The 17,838-nt window shown below is 41.6% G+C and overlaps 1 protein-coding gene across 7 annotated transcripts in view; it reads left to right on the forward strand.

The window, feature by feature from the left end:
- PARD3B (par-3 family cell polarity regulator beta) overlaps positions 1-17,838 on the forward strand; it is a 604,960-nt gene that overhangs the window by 32,767 nt on the left and 554,355 nt on the right. For 6 of the 7 annotated variants that reach the window (XM_075934324.1, XM_075934322.1, XM_075934326.1 and 3 more), the window contains one exon: positions 15,514-15,615. The exons of the other annotated variant lie outside the window; for it this stretch is intronic. In XM_075934324.1, coding sequence (XP_075790439.1) covers positions 15,514-15,615 — 102 coding nt within the window. Of the gene's footprint in view, positions 1-15,513; positions 15,616-17,838 lie in introns of those variants that run through there. 7 annotated transcript variants of the gene reach the window in all.

Raw genomic sequence — 17,838 nt, forward strand, 5'->3', positions numbered from 1 at the left:
TCTGGCTTGCCTAAGGCAGCAAGAAGAGTAAATGCTGGCGCTTCAACTAGAACTTTGTTTTTGTCTCTAACAATGTACCCTCTAATCTTTTCCATTTTGTACAGATTTTTTTTCTGTCCACGTGCAGGATAAATGATGTACAGAGGCATGTGCATGTGTACCACCAGGAGAAACACATACCCAACTGTGGGTGCTCTGTTAATCAGATGAGAGGCATTGTGCAGCTGCTCAGGAGAGATTCCAATCACAGGGTACGTCTAGTCTACATGCCTCTGTCGCCAGAGGCATGTAGATTAGGCTACCAGACATAGTAAAATGAAGCAGCGATTTAAATAATCGCCGCTTCATTTAAATTTACATGGCTGACGCGCTGAGCCGACAAACAGCTGATCAGCTGTTTGTCGGCTCAGCGCGATAGTCTGGACGCACGGGTGGCGACATCAAAGGTATTTGTCGACCACCCAGGTAAACCTCATCCCAGGACTTATTGTTACACAATTGACGCCCATTCTCTTCAAAGCATTGTGAAGCAATTAACCCTAATCGCGAAGTGAAACATTGTAACTATAACAGTAACTAACTCCGCACTCAGAGAATGTTTTAAGAAATGCCACCCAGAAACTTTTGTGACTTTTTGTAACTACAACTCTTGTATATGTAAAGTTATTATTATACAAAATACTGTATGTGAAACATTAATTAGGGAATGTATGTAAGAGAGACAGTGCTTGGACGATGAATGAATGGTTTTGAGAGGTGCCAGCCTGAGAATGCAGCAACAAAGGGCTGAAGAAGGCGTCAGGTGCCAGTGCAACCAAAAGGTGTCAAGTGGAGAAAACCAAGTACTGGAGGTCCACCCTATGAGATCACTGACGAGCACCTGACAGCCACCCTGGACATCAGCATGATGCAGCAATTCCCCTAGACTGGCATAGGAAGAAATTCCTATAAGAACTGGACTAAAAGACTATGGAGTCAGAGTCCAAGGTTCTGCTGCCAGCCTACCAGGAGCTTCAGATGCGCATCTGATCAGGACTTCGCTCCCCACTCCCATCACTTGTGTACAGAATACCTGGCCAGTATTCTGTCACAAGCAACTTCCAGGCTGGTAACTATAACAAATACACAGAACTTGAATGGATGAATGAATGATTGAATGGATGTTTATATATAAGTGTATAAGGGTTAAGTAGTGATAGGAATAAGTAGTTTAACAACGTTGTTTGCTTCTGTCTTTTCTTTATTCTTTATTATTATCTTTACAATAAATGTGACTTTTTGCCTTATCCCCCTCATAAGATCCTGCTTGCTTTTATTGGTACAACATTTGGACTAACTTCTACAGGTGTGAGACAAGCTTGCAAAGGGTCTTCTGCAGGTCTGTGAAACTTAGTGTAATAAACTAGTAAATACAAGGTGAAACTGGTTAACATAAGTTTCAGGGGACCATACCAAAATTGTGGCAGAGGGAGGAGGCACAAGAGAGGCATGGAACAGGAGGAATAAAAATAAGGGGTATGTCTGTTGCATTTCCTGGACTTGAAGAACAGCTCTATGTAAGCTTGTCTCTCACCAACAGTATTTGGTCCAATAAAAGGTATGACTTCACCCACCTTGTCTTTTATTACTTCTTTGGTGGTGGCGGGCCCAGAAGGTTGAGACTAAAACTTGATGCACACTAAAAAGTTAGGTCAACACAATTGCCTTGCTCAGGGGATGTGGAAAAGTTCACACTCTTGAGAATATAGTTAAGTTGACATCCTCTGGTACAGATGGGGTAGTGTTGCTAGAAATAGCTATCATCTCTCTGGAGATGGATTAACTACCATGACAGGAGAGCCCCTCAAAATGGTAAAGGCACTACAGTGGCCTAGCTAGAGTTGTGCTGCTGCTGTTTCAAGTGTAGACAAACTCCAATGCCAGTACCCGTTTTTGCCAAAAAGCTGTAAGCCAGGGCATAGTTCTTGTGTGGCAGCCGTGCAACTGAAATTCTGAAAGGCAGCAGCAAAACTAATCAGTCTTGCTAATTTCTTGATTCTGATGCTCTGAAAAGCTAAGGAGGGGAATAAAATGCTGTAGTGATTTTAATTGAGTTCCTATTTGGAAACGGTCTTCAACAGTGAGATCTGGAAACTTAAATTTGTGATGGCTCTTCTGCAAAAAATAAAATAATATATATATATATATTTTGCAGAAGTTGAGACTGAGCAGGGAAAAATTGCCACTGGCAAATAATTATTGTTTAAGCCTTAGCCTGTAATCGGTCATGCATCATAAACTGATCATATTTGGGTCTGATCAACATTTGGATTAGAAACCTCTATCTTTTGTGGAATAAACTGCAGCTGCTACATCTCTTTTGCAGAAAGGGTGTCTGCAGTTAGTTTCTCTTACATTTTAAATTAATATATATTTTAAAAATATTAAATGTAATGTCAATTAGATATAAGACTTCTGCAGCAATTGCAACTGTACCTCCTTGGGTATAGGCATTCCAGTTATTCTTTGATATGTGATCACTCCACAGGGGGCAATTTTAATATTAAGCCCTTTTTGCTATGTTCTGTAGGAAGGTCAGGATTCAGTTATTGACTCAGAGATGTGCAGTTAGATCTGGCTGAGGGGCCTAACAATCAGCAGAGATGTGAAGTGATTATTTCTCAGTTATATAGTATGCAAATCCCTTGCTCTGATTCCCTGCTGATTTCAGAACTTGTTATCCATGTGCCCCAACAGTCTTCTGTACAGTGAGATTATTCATAAATTTTCCGTCACTGATAGCAATGGATAATCTGCTGACGTGTGCTTTTTTTGTGTTTTCTAGATCTGCTTAAAAGCAGGTTTAGATAACATGGTTTTTTTAAAAAAAAAAGCAGGAGGCTGTGCTACATCAGTACTTTGGTGGCTGTGCCTGAAACTTAACAGACAAAGCTGTAAGAAGACACAGTCTTATTCCTGCCTGTACAATTACTTTTCTCAGTACTGCTTCTGAACTTTTGAAGAACGATTGTCACATTCTCTTTCTCCAATTAAATTTATTTTTTTAGTGTTTATTTGTAGACTACATGAATTTCCTCTCTGTAACCTCTTCCCCTTCTCCTCTTGTCTCTCTCCTTTGCATGTTGTGGTCTAAGTGTAATGCTTTAAAATATTCGTTGTACCTAAATACTGATATACAACATCCTTAGGCTACATTATCTATCAGGAGTTATCACCTTTTTGCAAAAATGTCACCACAGAAAGATTGTGACACTGATTTAGGTGGGACACTATTGAAACGCTTAAAGATGGAATCTTGTACAAGTTGCATTATTTTTATATGAACATGTTTAATTGTATGATTTTTTTAAAAAAAATCAATTTAAATAAATCTGTAATGCAAATAGAAATTAAATATAATTTAATATAGGAATCTTTACTCATGGTTTTCTTCCTCCTCCACCCCATTCATTTATTTGTGTCCTGGATCAGTCAAACTAAATAAACTAACACTTTTTTTTTCTCTTTGTGAAAAGTGTCATTTAAGTATCAGACATTCAAATAGCCAGATTCCAGATGCCCCCTTTTAAGTGCTTACATGAGTAAGCAACAAGGAGTCCTGTAGCACCTTATAGACGAACAGATGTATTGGAGCATAAGCTTTCGTGGGCAAAGACTCACTTCATCAGATGCATGTAGTGGAAATTTCCAGACACAGGTATAAATATGCAGGCCAGGATCAGGCTAGAGATAAATTCAATAAGGGAGGATGAGGCCCACTTCTAGCAGCTGATCTGGAGGTGTGAACACCAAGAGAGGAGAAACTGCTTTTGTAACTGGCTAGCCATTCACAGTCTTTGTTTAATCCTGAGCTGATGGTGTCAAATTTGCAGATGAACTGCAGCTCATCAGCTTCTCTCTGAAGTCTGGTCCTGAAGCTTTTTTGCTGCAGGATGGCTACCTTTAAATCTGCTGTTGTGTGTTCAGGGAGATTGAAATGTTCTCCTACAGGTTTTTGTATATTGCCATTCCTAATATCTGATTTGTGTCCAGTTATTCTTTTGCGTAGGGACTGTCCGGTTTGGCCAATGTATATAGCAGAGGGGCATTGCTGGCACATGATGGCGTATATTACATGGTAGATGTGCAGGTGAATGAGCCAGTGATGGTGTGGCTGATCTGGTTAGGTCCTGTGAGGGTGTCGCTGGTATAAATATGTGGGCAGAGTTGGCACCAAGGTTTGTTGCAGGGATTGGTTCCTGAGTTAGTTACTGTGGTGCGGTGTATAGTTGCTGGTGAGAATATGCTTCAGGTTAGCGGATTGTCTGTGGGTGAGTACTGACCTGCCTTCCAAGGCCTGTAAAAGTGAGGGATCATTGTCCAGGATGGGTTGTAGATCACTGATGTGTTGGAGAGGTTTTAGCTGAGGACTGTAGGTGATGGCCAGTGGTGTTCTATTGGTTTCTTTTTTGGGCTTGTCCCGCAGTAGGGGGCTTTTGGGTGCATGTCTGGCTCTGTTGATCTGTTTCCTTACTTCCTTGTGTGGGTATCGTAGTTTCAAGAATACTTGTTGAAGAACTTGTAGGTGTTGGTCTCTGTCTGAGGAGTTGGAGCAAACGCGGTTGTACCTCAGTGCTTGGCTCTAGACAATGGATCGTGTGGTGTGTCCAGGGTGGAAGCTGGAGGCATGAAAGTAGGCATAGTGGTCGGTAGATTTTCCGTGTAGGGTGGTGTTTATGTGACCGTCACTTATTTGTACTGTGGTGTCCATTAAGTGACCTCCCGTGTAGACTGGTCCAGGTTGAGGTTGATGGTGGGGTGGAAGCTGTTGAAATCGTGGTGGAATTCTTCCAGCATTTCCTTCCCATGGGTCCGTATGATGAAGATGTCATCAATGTAGAGTAGGTAGAGAAGGGGCATGAGTGGATGAGAGCTGAGGAAGCGTTGTTCCAGGACAGCCATAAAAATGTTGGCATGTTGTGGGGCCATGCAGGTGCCCATAGCAGTACTACTGGTCTGGAGGTATGTAGTGTCACCAAATTTGAAATAATTGTGTGTGAGAATAAAGTCACAGAGCTCAGCCACCAGTTGTGCTATGGCATCATCAGGGATAATGTTACCTGAGTAGTAACATTCCACACCCTTCTCCTATTCACTTTATTATTGTATGTGTTGCTAGGAGCCATAAAGAACTAATATAGATGTTTTTTTACATCTATGATAATATGCCCCTGCCATATGCTTACTAGGTTAATACCAACACTTTTATCTGTGTGCTATGAGTGCTCCTTCAGTCTGGGTAGGCTGCAGGCTCTAAGCGCATATACTCTGTCTGGTATCCCTTTCAGAAGTGGGACGCGATGATCCAGCAGTCCTAACCAAGATTCCCCAATAGCTTAAACACACCTCTTGAGAGCTCCTCTCTTGTCATTACTTTGGTGTACAGTTTACCCTTTAGTGACATAAGATACTTAAAGCAAATCATGCACAAACTGCAGAAGAACCTCTAAGTCATCCCCATTTCGGAATTTCTCAGTGTGCCCTGTCCTCTATGAATCTTCCACTGCACTGTACATTCATAAAGGCAAAGACTGTTTGTGTGTGTGTGTGTGTGTGTGTGTGTGTGTGTGTGTGTGCGCGCGCGCGTGCTATATAATTAGGGCACTACCAGATTCATAGCCCTCTTTGTCCGTTGGCCTTTAGTCATGGGATTTTTAAAAAAATCATATTTCATGACTTCAGCTATTTACATTTTGATATTTTACAGGGTTGTAGTAGTCCTGATCCTCCTCCTCCCCCCCCTCAAAAAAAAAAAAAAAAAAAAAAGTAGGAGGATTGCTATACTGCCTGAGTTGGACAGCTGGAAAGTAGCTGCTGACCAAGAGTCCAGCTCTGATGGCAAAGCTGCTGCCATTAGCAGCACAGAAGTAAGGATGGCATGGTATTATATTGCCACAGCTGCTGGTGGAGTGCTGCTTTCAAAGATGGGCACCTGGTTAATCTCTGAAGGCAGTGCCAAAGCAAAGGTGGCAATATACATCCAGTCTAAAGTAACTTTCACCCACTTGCAACTCCCTTTTTGGTCATGACTATCAATTTGAGAAACCTTGTTTCTCCCCATGAAATCAGTTTAGTATAGGGTAAAACCACCCAAGACCAGATTTCGTGGTCCTTGACCTGTTTTACGTGACAATGAATTTGGTCAGGAGTAGAGACCTATGTGTGATGCAAAGATTGGCACTAAATCAATAATCCCAAACTGTCAGATGAGTAAACAGCACTGTAGATTGTATAAGAGGACTAGTTTCTCAAAATCTATTTAACATGTTTAGTAAGATTCTCTTTATTCATAATGTTAAACTTAATAGTCCTTATTACATAGCTCAGTTTTTTGGGTGGTGTAAGTGACAGTGTAGTCCAGTATTTGGGGAAAAAAGGATCAGCTACTTCTATCTGAATAGATTATATGAGCTTGAAACAAATGAGGATAAGGGTGGTGCTATTTTTTTTTTAATTTGGTTCTGTCAATACAGTGGCCATCAGTAGGCTCCAGACTCAAGAGTGAATAAACTATCTTGGTGTGCACAATATACATTTAATGTACTTGTATGCTATGTCCAGACATGTTATGGGGCAAGCCCCCTCAATGGCCTGGAAGACCCCAAAGTCTGGGTCATTGTCCCCTTTCCACTGGGCAAACATGGCCCATAGGCTCTGTTCCTTGTACAGTTCTCTGTACTAGGGTACATATGGCCCTGAGGCCTAGTCCAAAGCACGATTTCCCCCTTCTAGTGTGTATATATGGCCCTGAGGCCTAGTCCCAAGGCACGGTTCCCTGTATCAGGGTATATGCAGCTTTGAGGCTTAGTCCACAGGTAAGCCTCTCGACTGCTAGGGAGCTGGGTTGTTGTGGGGGGGAAGGTAGGGAAACTCAGGCCCACCCACTCTACTGGGTACCAAGCCAGGTCCCTGCTGACAGTGGAGGATTCTTCTGCCTGCTCGACGGGGATTCTGGCCGACATGCCAAGGTCTAGGAGGACAATCCTCTACCCTGGGCTGCTTCCTGCTATTCCCTTCTGGATGGCCTCCTTGGCCGCTGCTGCTGTGGCGGTGACGGTAGAGGCAGAGGCCATGACTGTTGGGGCTCCTCTGGAGCTCAGGCCTGAGCTCCTTCCCCTCTGGCCATCAGCCCCACCTGAGAAGCTCCCTGGGCTTTTTATACCCCTTCTCCCCTGTGAGCATGCCCAGCAGGGCTGTGGGAGTGGGGCCTTTTTGGCCAGCTGGGCCAGGGTAACTCCCTGTCCCTCAGTACGGGGTAGGTACACCTTGTCACAAGGCACTTGCCATTTTTTTTTTTTTTTTTTTTTTGCTTTTGACTAAAATAAATAAAATGCAGCATTTTAATGCTGATAGCTTGCAACTTCTTTCCTGTTGAAGTTAGCTGCTGTATAACTTTAGCAAAACCTAAACTTACTGGCTGAGTGAATCAAGGCCTTGTGACCTGGCTCTAATTCATCATTTGGTAAATATTTGCATTGTAATTCCTAAAATGCTCTCCCTCATGTAAAGGAATTCAGTGATAAACAGCCTTTAAGTGGTGATGTTAAACATAAACATGACTTGCAGCCCTAAGGCAGAATGACTATTAAACAGTTTTATTAATGTGCATGTATGTTTGAGAGATGCTGAGATGAATTAAATTGGGATTTATTGCCCTGCACGCTTGCAGAAGTGCAGAATATTTTCCCCACTCCAAACTGGTTTGCAACTGAACAGTAGCAAATGGGGTCAGGGAGTTGTCACTTCCACAGAGCAATTGGTAAGTGTTCCCTACCTTTCCTCAAAAGCTGAGCACCAAATATTTTTTTTTTGTGTGTAATCACCCATCCTCCCTGCTCCCATATGAGTTTAATGACCTTCCAATTCACATACATTATAGCTGGCTTAATTTGTAAAGGTCTGCCAGATTTGTCACACATAATGCTACAGCATTTCACAGCAGTTTACAATTAGCCATGGGTAAATTTATCTACACCTATCCTAGGTATCTTTTTCTCTAATAATTATGACTACACCTATACTGCCTTACAGTTAGGACAATGGGATATGAAGCAAGCTGCTGTGCTATATCTTTCCCTGTGTGGACACTGTAGGCTTGAACTAAAAGGTTCCTAGTTTGGATTATTGTAGTCCTGCTTGAAGAGGACCAATGGGTTAATCAGAGTTGCTGGAACAATTTGTGTAGGAGAGTGCTGAGAACTGTTGAACCAAACTGTAATGGAAGCCACTTCAAGCCAAGGGTGCTGCAGACATGCTTCCCCCCCCCGCCCCCAGGAATCTTTTAATTCATGCTTGCACTGTAATCCGAGAGTGAACACTGCAGAAGTTTGGTTCAAAACTGTTTGGTCCAGACTGCGGGGCAGTGTATATGAGTGATTACTCAACTCCTTTAAAAAATCCAAAACTAATTTCACCCATGTGTACAATAATTTCAGATAGCTGCTTTATGGCAGCCAAAGAGGGGCATCTGCTGGTCCCATAATGTGTGCATCATCTTCTATGCCAACTCAGAATGATGCTTACCACTGAGGCCCAGTTATGAACCTTTGGAGGAACTGGCTGCCTGCCAGTGGGTGCAGTGCACGAATCTGTCGCCAGCTCTTGTTCCAGTGCTTTGCTCCTGAAAACTGAATAAACAAAAGCGAGCACATTCATCCTTGTGTTTTGTTTTTATTAAAAATACAGTAATTGCCTTTAGAAGACATGGCTACTGATTTTGGGGTACAAACCTTGATGTACTAATGCCAGCATCCTTCCTGAAGCCAGTGTCACCAGCATTGAAGCACGATCCTCATGTACCAACTTTGCTGGACTATATATTGTGTGCAGGTTCCAGAACTTGCCTTCCAAAACAAGTCCTCTCTTCTCAGTTTATCCATCGTCAGAAATGTGGCAAGAGTAAATGCTACAAAGCCACGCTGAGCAAGCTGTCAACCAACCCCAACGGATGCTATCTCAAAGCGAGCCTCTGCCTGATGGAGGAGAAGAGTCTGTCCTTGAAGCTGAAAAGAGCAAGAGAAGAAAGGAAAAGAACTTTTCTCACAGCTGGCCTGCCATGAAATGTCTACTGCAGACATTCAAACTCCTGAATATCTCAGGACCCATATATAAATCTGTGGTAGAGATCATCCTTGAATAAAGGATCATCAAAGATAAACCTCGTTTTTCTAACAGTTGAGTCTGTTGACTCAAAATGTTATCATGTGAATTAATCCATCCTAATCCTAAGCAAAATTGGGGTGACATATGTACCCTGTCTTTAATTGTATATGAAAATTTAAGCAAGGATGTGGTAAAATATTAAATTAACAAATCATTACTTGATAAGAAATAGTTTTTGTTTTTGAATATGTGGGAAGGAAGGTGCTATTTCACTTACCAAACTTTACAAATTGTTACAGTGGACTGTTTATCATGTAGAAACTGTTTTTCCTTTGCTTCAGTCTGTACCTTTACTACTAAAACTCTAAGGCTATGTCTAAACTGTACCCTTATTTCAAAATAACTCCTGAGAAGATCATACAGAACCTATTGAATTAAAATGTCTAGCCCTTAGGGTTTATATTGTTCCTTTATGGAAAATATAGATTCTTGAGTTGTTAATGGTATCATCAGAGAAGTGCTGGAACTGCTTTTTGGCCTATTCCTACTCTAAACCCTGGCTGTGATTTTTGTTTTTGGAGTTATTTTTTATTACACTTGTCCTTTTTCTGTCTTTAAAATAGTGTTTTGGCTTTTTTAATTTTAGTGGCTCGGATAGGGTAGAATAATTCTCCTGGCATTTGACTTCACACCCTTCATAGGGAAATGACTTATGTCTAATTGACACTCTAGAGCTTAGGATGGAGATGTTACATTTATCGCAGTTAGTTGAGCTTTTGGTGGAAACCCATTCCCCCCTCCCCTCCTGTTCGATAGCAATGTTTGGGGAGTAAAATATATTTCAGATTTGAGATGTATGTGGAATGGATGGGTGATTTTTGCTAATTTGACAGAAAAATTGTGAGAAACATCAATGTAAAATGTGGTTTCTTAAAGCCAAATGGTGAATGCAGTGGTGTTTTGAAGTTCATTCATAAGATCATGATGTTCCACCTAGTGCTGGTCTCTTACTATACAAAGTAGAGAAAAGTGTAAAGCAAAGGAGGAAAGTTGCTCCCACGCATACATCAATAAACTTATTTTTTCTGCTAATGGAATAGTGTAAATTTAATCTTTATATTTTGGTATAAATTTTAACAATTCCCTTTGCTCACATGTAAATACTGAAGAGTCTGCTAAGGTTACTCTTGAATCTCTAATTTGTTTTTTGTATATTTTATTTATGAGAGAGAAGCCAACTTTTATACTGACAATATTTTTCTTTGGATGCTTGTGGGAAAAGGTAACTGTGCTGTGTCAGACGCATGCACGAGCTTGCTCTCTCTTTCTTATGCCCACCCACACAAGCATTCTGTTGTTTGATTCTTTTTGTAGCTCAGGTTTTAGAAAACTTAAGACTTTTTTTTTATTAGGGCATGTGGGGGTGGCTTTTAGTTCATCTGGGTCTTGTATTTTGGGCAGCATGTTGCATTTTTTAGGACCACACAGCTTTGCTTCTAAAACATTAACATCTAGGGCAGAAGCTATAAAATCTCAAATAGATACAAACAGTGGAAAACAAAAATATTTTTACCAGCTGTTTTCCCATAAAAAGGCTCTTAAAACTGTGTACAGAAAGCTTATGAAATAGCATACCATGTATAACTTTTTAAAGATATTTTGGTATAAATACACTACCCCACAGAAACTTGTGTAATTTTCAAGTATAATATTTAAGTAACATGTCCCAATTTTAATAATTTACAGATCTATTTTATATGATCATGGAAAAGGTTGGAGATAAGCATCTATTGCTAATAATACAGATTGTTGCATTTTGTAAGTGTATTATTAGGATCAAAACCTCAAAGTAATAGCAAACTTTAAGTATATCAGACACAGGAGGCCTACTAAACAACCTCTGTGGGTCCACTGGACAATCAGGAGTCTAAAGGAGCATTCAAGGATGATCGGTCATTATGGAGAAATGGAATGAATTCTTTGTATTGGCCTTCACAGCTGAGAACATGAGGGAGATTCCCGAAGTTGAGCCATTCTTATTAAGTGACAAATCTGAGGAATTGTCCCAGATTGAGGTATCTTCAGAGGAGGTTTTGGAATAAATTGGTAAACTAACCTGTAATCAGTCTCTAGGATTGCCCAAAAGTTCTGAAAGAACTCAAATGTAAAATTTGCAGAACTTCTAACTGTGGTTTTTAATCTATCCTTTAAATCAGATTCTGTACCTAATGACTGGAGGATACCTAATGTGACACCAATTTTAAAAAAGAGCTCTACAGGTGATCTGGGCAATTATAGTCTAAAACTGGCTAAAACTGTAGCAAAGAACAGAATTATCAGACCTGTAGATGAAAGTAATTTGGGGGAGAGTCATCATGATTTTTGTAATGGGAAGTCAAGCCTTGCTAATCTATAGGTGGACTTTTCTGGTCCGGCATCACTGGGACCTGACCAGTCCCGAACAAGAGAATTTGCCAGACCAGGGGAGGTCTCTTGCCACCAGCCTCCGAGCCTGTTATCCGCTGCTGGCAGGCTGCTTCAGCAGGCAACCCTGCCTCACCCTCTTCCCCCCCCCTGCCCCCAACCAGGCTGGGCTGCTCGCGTACCTACTGCTGGCTCCCTGGGTGGCACGAGCTCCAGCTCCTGCCATGGGGCTCCGTTCCTATGCAGCCAGGAACAGCTGCCAGGCTGGGACTCTGGCCCCGGCCCCCTGCAGCTCCAGCCATGGCCCTACACAGCTGAAGGAAACTGCAGAGCTCCATACCTGCATAGTCCCAGCCCTGGCCCCATGCAGCTGGGGAAAGCCACGGGGCTTTGCCCCTGCCCTGCACAGCCTGGGGACGCTGGGGGACCCTGTCCCTGCGCAGCCCCAGCCCTGGCCCTGTGCAGTCGGAGAAAGCCACGGGACTCTGGCCCTGCACTCCTGGGGGCTGCTGGAAGGCTCCAACCCTGGTCCTGTGCTCCCCCCAGCCAGGCTGCCAACTCTGATGTCCCACTCAGTTGATCCTCCTGCCCTTAGGCTCCGGGGCACTCTGCTCCAGGAGCACCTTTTGTCCTGCCGGTCAATGGATGTTGTTGAATCAGAGAGTCCCGGATTTTGTAGGTACAACCTGTATCAGAATTCTTTGAGGGAGTCAACAAGCATGTGGGAAAGGAGGATGCAGTGGATATAATATACTTAAGCCTTGTCAAGGGCGTTTTGGAAATCGATCTTGCGCAAAGCATGTAGAATAGTGATAGAGATGCAGCTGTGTTAGTCTGGTCTAGCTGAAACAAAAGAGGAAGTGGGTCTGGCCCATGAAAGCTCATCACCTAATAAACCATCTTGTTAGTCTTTAAAGTGCTACATAGTTCTGTCTTTTGTTTTATCTTGGGAAAAGTAAGCTGTCATGGGATAAGAGGGAAGGTCCTCTTGTGGATCGGTATTTGTGAAAAGATTGGAAACAAAAGGTTAGGAAAAAGATAGTTTTCAGAATTGAGAGAGGTAACTAATAGCATTCTCTGGGGTCTGTGTTGGGACCAATCCTATTCAACATATTCATAAATGCACAGGAGAAAGGGGTAAACAGTATGGTGGCAAAATTCGCAGATGATATTAAACTGCTCAAGGTAGTAAAGTCCGTAGCAGACTGTGAAGAGCTTCAGAGGATCACATAAAATTAGGTGAATTGGCAACAAAATAAAATGGTAGATGACTTTCAGTGCTGATAAATTCTGAATAATCTCTATTGGAAAACATAATCCCAACTATACTTACAAAATGAGGGGCTTATATTAACTGTTACCACTAAAGCAAGTTCTTGGAGTCATTGTGAATGTCTCTCTGAAAATATCCACTCAGTGTGTAGCAGCAATCAAAAAAAGCAACACAGAATGTTGGGAATCAGAGGGAGAGAGAATAAGACACAGAATATTTTATGGATTCTGTATAAATCCATAGTATAGCCACATTTTGAAGACTGCATACAGATGTGTTTGCCTCATCTCAAAAAGATTTAGCTGAACTGGAAAAAGTTCAGAAAAGGGCAACAAAAATGATTAGGGGTATGGAATGGCTGCTGTCTGAGGCGAGATTAAGGGTGTGTCTAGACTACATGGCTACGTCAACGGAGCCATGTAAAGTAGTTTGCCCAGCATAGTCAATGAAGCGGAGATTTAAATAATCCCAGCTTCATTAAAATAAAGATGGCCGCCGCACTGTGCCCACAATCAGCTGATCCAGCATGGCGCAGCAGTCTAGACACAGATCGGTCGACAAGGGAATCCTTTGTCGACCGCTCCGGTATGCCTAGACAGAACAATCAGTTTCACACATACAAAATGGGAAATAACTAACTAGAAAAAAGTACTGCAGACAGGGATCACATAGTGGGCCACAAGCTAAATGAGAGTCAACAGTTTCTCAATGTAGAGAAGGAAAAAAAACACACATTGTTCTGGGGTACATTAGCAGTGTTGCGTTTTTGCTTACAAGAAATAATTCTTCTTTTCACACTGATTAGGCCTCAGTGAGTGTATTAGGTTCAGTTCAGGGCACCATGATTCAAGAAAGGTGTGGACAGTTTGGAGAACATAGGAATGGCGATATTGGGTTAGACCAAAGGTCCATCTAGCCCAGTACCTTGTCTTCCGACAGTGGCCAATGCCAGGTGCCTCAGAGAAAATGAACCAGAATGAAGTAGGGAATGAATGAGAATGAAGAAAGTAAATTCCTGTTTAAAAAGCTAACCTGTTAAACAATACCTTTAGAGGGTAGTGTCTAGCTCTAATGAACCCCTGTCTGCCCACACCCGGAACAATAGTTATCAGACCAATTATAGCAATAATTGCTCTCTTGGTATCCAATATTGCCTAATTGCATTATGAGCTCCCTAGAAGGAACACCACCCATAGCCAAGAATGATCAATTTTTATTATTTAGTCCTTTGAACCATCTGTTTGCTTGCAAAATCACCTAGTGTTCCTTAAACCATTGTATCACAGCAAAAAACCCTCTCCATGAAAGTGTTCTTTCTGATGCTTGGATCTAAATTCTACATCAACTCCATTGGGACTTCATCTTCTCCATACTAATCATACTGGCACTCTGTGCTGCCTGTCTCCACTATTCTGGACCCCCCGCCCCTCCACACACACTCCTGCCCACTCCCAGTTACCATCACCATCAGGAAACTCTGATCAGCTCAAGCTTCACTGAGTGATGAGCTATCTCTCGCTCTGCCCCCACCTCCACCAGTATAGTCTCCTGACCCTACCTTATGTGATCAGTTTTGCTTTGGTAGCCCTAGCATTTGTAATCAGATTTAATTTAGATTTAATACTGTAACTGGTTGGTTTGTTTGTTTGTTTCTATGGCTACTACAAGGAAATAAATAACTTCCGCGGTTAAGCTGGTTGCTTCTCTTTCTTCCCCTCCTCCTTTTGGGGGTGTTATTTTGGCTTCCCCATTCATTCTGCAATAACACTCCTTGTATCTAAACTAAAGATTCTTGTGTCACCCTCGTATCTTAAGGGGTTTGCTCTTCAAATGGGTTACTAGCAGAACGGCTGTGGTGAGAATGTGGAGTAGTGACAAGCTGACCATGTATGATGGTAGTACTTTAAGCTTATTCCACTGAGTCCAAAGGCACATGAGAGTCACAGCTTGGCATTGGTGTGGAACTCTGCCTACTGAGTCTAGGGACACATACAGGATCAGCTTGAGTGCTGATTAACCAGTCTCATCTGATGAAATGGATTTTACTCTTGAAAGCTCACAATATGTTATATTTGTTAGTCTTTAAGGTGCCACAGGATTGCTTGTTGTTTCCTATTACCAATTCTTGCTCTTGTAGGAGAGGCTTGACTTTCCATAACAGGAAGTTCTTGGTGGATGGTGTGGGTGAGGCTGGGTAGTGTATAAATAGAGTTTGCATCTGCAAAATGTTTGCAGGATCTAAGTCTGAGTGTGTGTTTTGAAAAATTATATAAACATTTTTCCAAGTTGTCAGAAATTTTATTGTTTCTAAATTGCAGTGATTTACAGTGATATAGCATTGTTTCTCTGAATTTTTCTTATAATGTGTAAAATCCATCTCACCTCACTTGTATTTGGTAAACACAGATTTAAAATGTATGCTAAGTCAATGCTGATATAAATCTTAATATATTGGACGTCATTCAATTGGTAGTAATCTGACATAAAATTCACATTATTTGTATCATAGGTGTTTCTTTGAATTCTTGAACCAAAATTGTATGTCTAGAATGGAATGTTATTTACTAAAGAAGAGAGAAGTAAAAATAGAATAAAAAAAATTTCTACTGGCTTTATAGAGCTAAAAAGCTGAAGTTGGTTTGACAAAAGACCTTGGTTTTTTTATTCTTCTGCAGGATCCTGCTTATTGGGTGAACATTCACCACCTCGAGTATACAGATGGAGGGATCTTGGACCCAGATGATGTGCTGGCAGATGTTGTCGAGGACAAAGATAAGGTAGATAAAGAGAGAGGTGGTGGCTGCAGAGTTTGAAATATGATGTTGTGCTTGTCTTTCTGTGGGCCTTTAATAGCCATATGTACTTGCTTGGTATTTGAGTGCCAAGAGTGTGGCGTGGTATTTAGTACTCTTAAATCAAACATATCTGCATAGACATGTTGCAGCTATGTTCTTTGTTTAGCGCTACTGCAAAAGCAAAATGTATGATCAAAACAGCTGATACATTCACATAAAATTGGTATTTAATTTAAAATACTTAACCCTTTAAATGAGGACATTATGGTTTTCTTGTGGTTTTATGAAACTGGGTGTGGGTTTTTTTGGTAAGGAGCGGATGTGGCATTGGATGAGATATTAATGTTATGCCAGTAATATTTCTAACTTTTAAACCTCTATAGGAAAATTTGAAAAGCACTTATGAGAGGTTGCCCACCACTGTATTAAAGTGTTTAATCATGACATGTTTGCAGAAACAAAGAGAAATTCTAGTGTAATTGGATGGCTACAATGAATTACCTACATTTTTATTTAGGCACTTAAATGAAAGTGGTTCAATGTATTTTCTATTTTTTTCCCCGTCTTGATATTGTATTCAGCACAGCTGTAAGGATTCTTCCCCTCTGCTTTCCCAATGGCCCTACCTTTCCCTCCTTTTTCTTCAACCTCCCTCTGTCCCATTCCCACAGAACTAATCCATGATTAACTTACATTTAAAACAAGGCTTGTTGAGCCTTACGGATTTATCCTGCATAGTGCTATAGTATAGTGTGAAGTTGGCACCACTTCCTTCCCAATCAGCAAATTGAATCTAGAACTCTGTGGGTGTCCAGCTTGGGAATTCCTGACCCAAGATATATTCTATATTTACATGGAAAAAGCTTTCATAAAAATTAGGGACGTGAACTCATGTACATGGTTAACCAATGAGCCTGGACTCGTCTGTTAATGTGCATGGTTATACACAGGGTTCCTGTATCAGAGGCAGCAGTGGAGGAAGACAGGAGCTAGTATATGTGGGGAGCCTCCCCCTTGCGTGTAAACGTGTAACCGCTGAAAATTTCAGCAGTTATAAATGCGTTTTAACATCCCTAATAAAAATACCTAGTATTGCTGCTTAATCACCTTATCAGACTAGTGTCTGTGGCTAGGGTTGCCAGATGGCTGAAACAAAAATACCGAACACCCCCCCACCCCCCAAAAAAATCCACCAGGAAAAAATTTTGTTGAAAGGGGGGGAAAAAAAGGGGGTGGGGGGCACCAAAGTTGTTGGGAGGCTTCCCCTCCTCCTCACATTCAACCGACTGAGGGCTCCTGGTGGCAAGCGTGGCCTCGCTTCCCAGCCGGGACTCCCAGCCACTTCCCCCACCCACGCCAGGCTTCCATCCGGTGCGCAGATGGAAAAATCAGAAAATACCAGACATTGCACATGTCTGCTATTTTCTTATTTTTTTCTTTTACCGGACAGCGCGCGCAATTACTGGACTGTCTGGTACAATACCAGACACCTGGTAACCCTATCTATGACCTACGAAGCCTTGTTTTATATTGAAATAGTAACTCACATTTGAAATAATTTCATTTAGATATTATGGTAGAGATTTGGATAACTCAGGAAATGATTATGGAATTTAGATCTTTCACCTCTGTCACTTTGTTCTTTCTGTATCTTTGACAGAAGTAAGAATCAGAACAGAAAATGTTCCAGGACTTTAAGACACTTCAAAGGAAAATGGGAGAATTGTTGTAACTTCTGCTCATATAGTTGTTTCTAGGCATTTAGCATTCGCGCTTGTCTTGGCTGTATGTGTACAACAAATCCAAAAAGCAGTGTAGCACCTAAATCTTTAGTTTGTCTTTCTGAACAATCATAGGTAACATATTTTTAAATCTGATATTGCTCAGAAGCAGCGGGAGGTCGACAAATGCCTTTGATGTCGACCACGGAGCTTCCAGACTACCGCGCTGAGCCGACAAACAGCTGATCGGCTCAGCGCGGCAGCCATTTAAATGTAAATGAAGCAGTGATTATTTAAATCGCTGCTTCATTTTCCTATGCTGGGTAGTCTAATCTACATGCCTCTGTCACCAGAGGCATGTAGACTAGACGTACCCTTAGAGAGAACCCTGGCATACATAAATTGCTAGGGAAGAACATAACAACAATCTGAATCACCAGGCCACTGGAGTCCTTTTATTCTTGGAGAATAATAGAATCATAAA

Source organism: Pelodiscus sinensis, chromosome 7 (assembly GCF_049634645.1).
Source record: "Pelodiscus sinensis isolate JC-2024 chromosome 7, ASM4963464v1, whole genome shotgun sequence".
Lineage (NCBI taxonomy): Eukaryota > Metazoa > Chordata > Testudines > Trionychidae > Pelodiscus > Pelodiscus sinensis.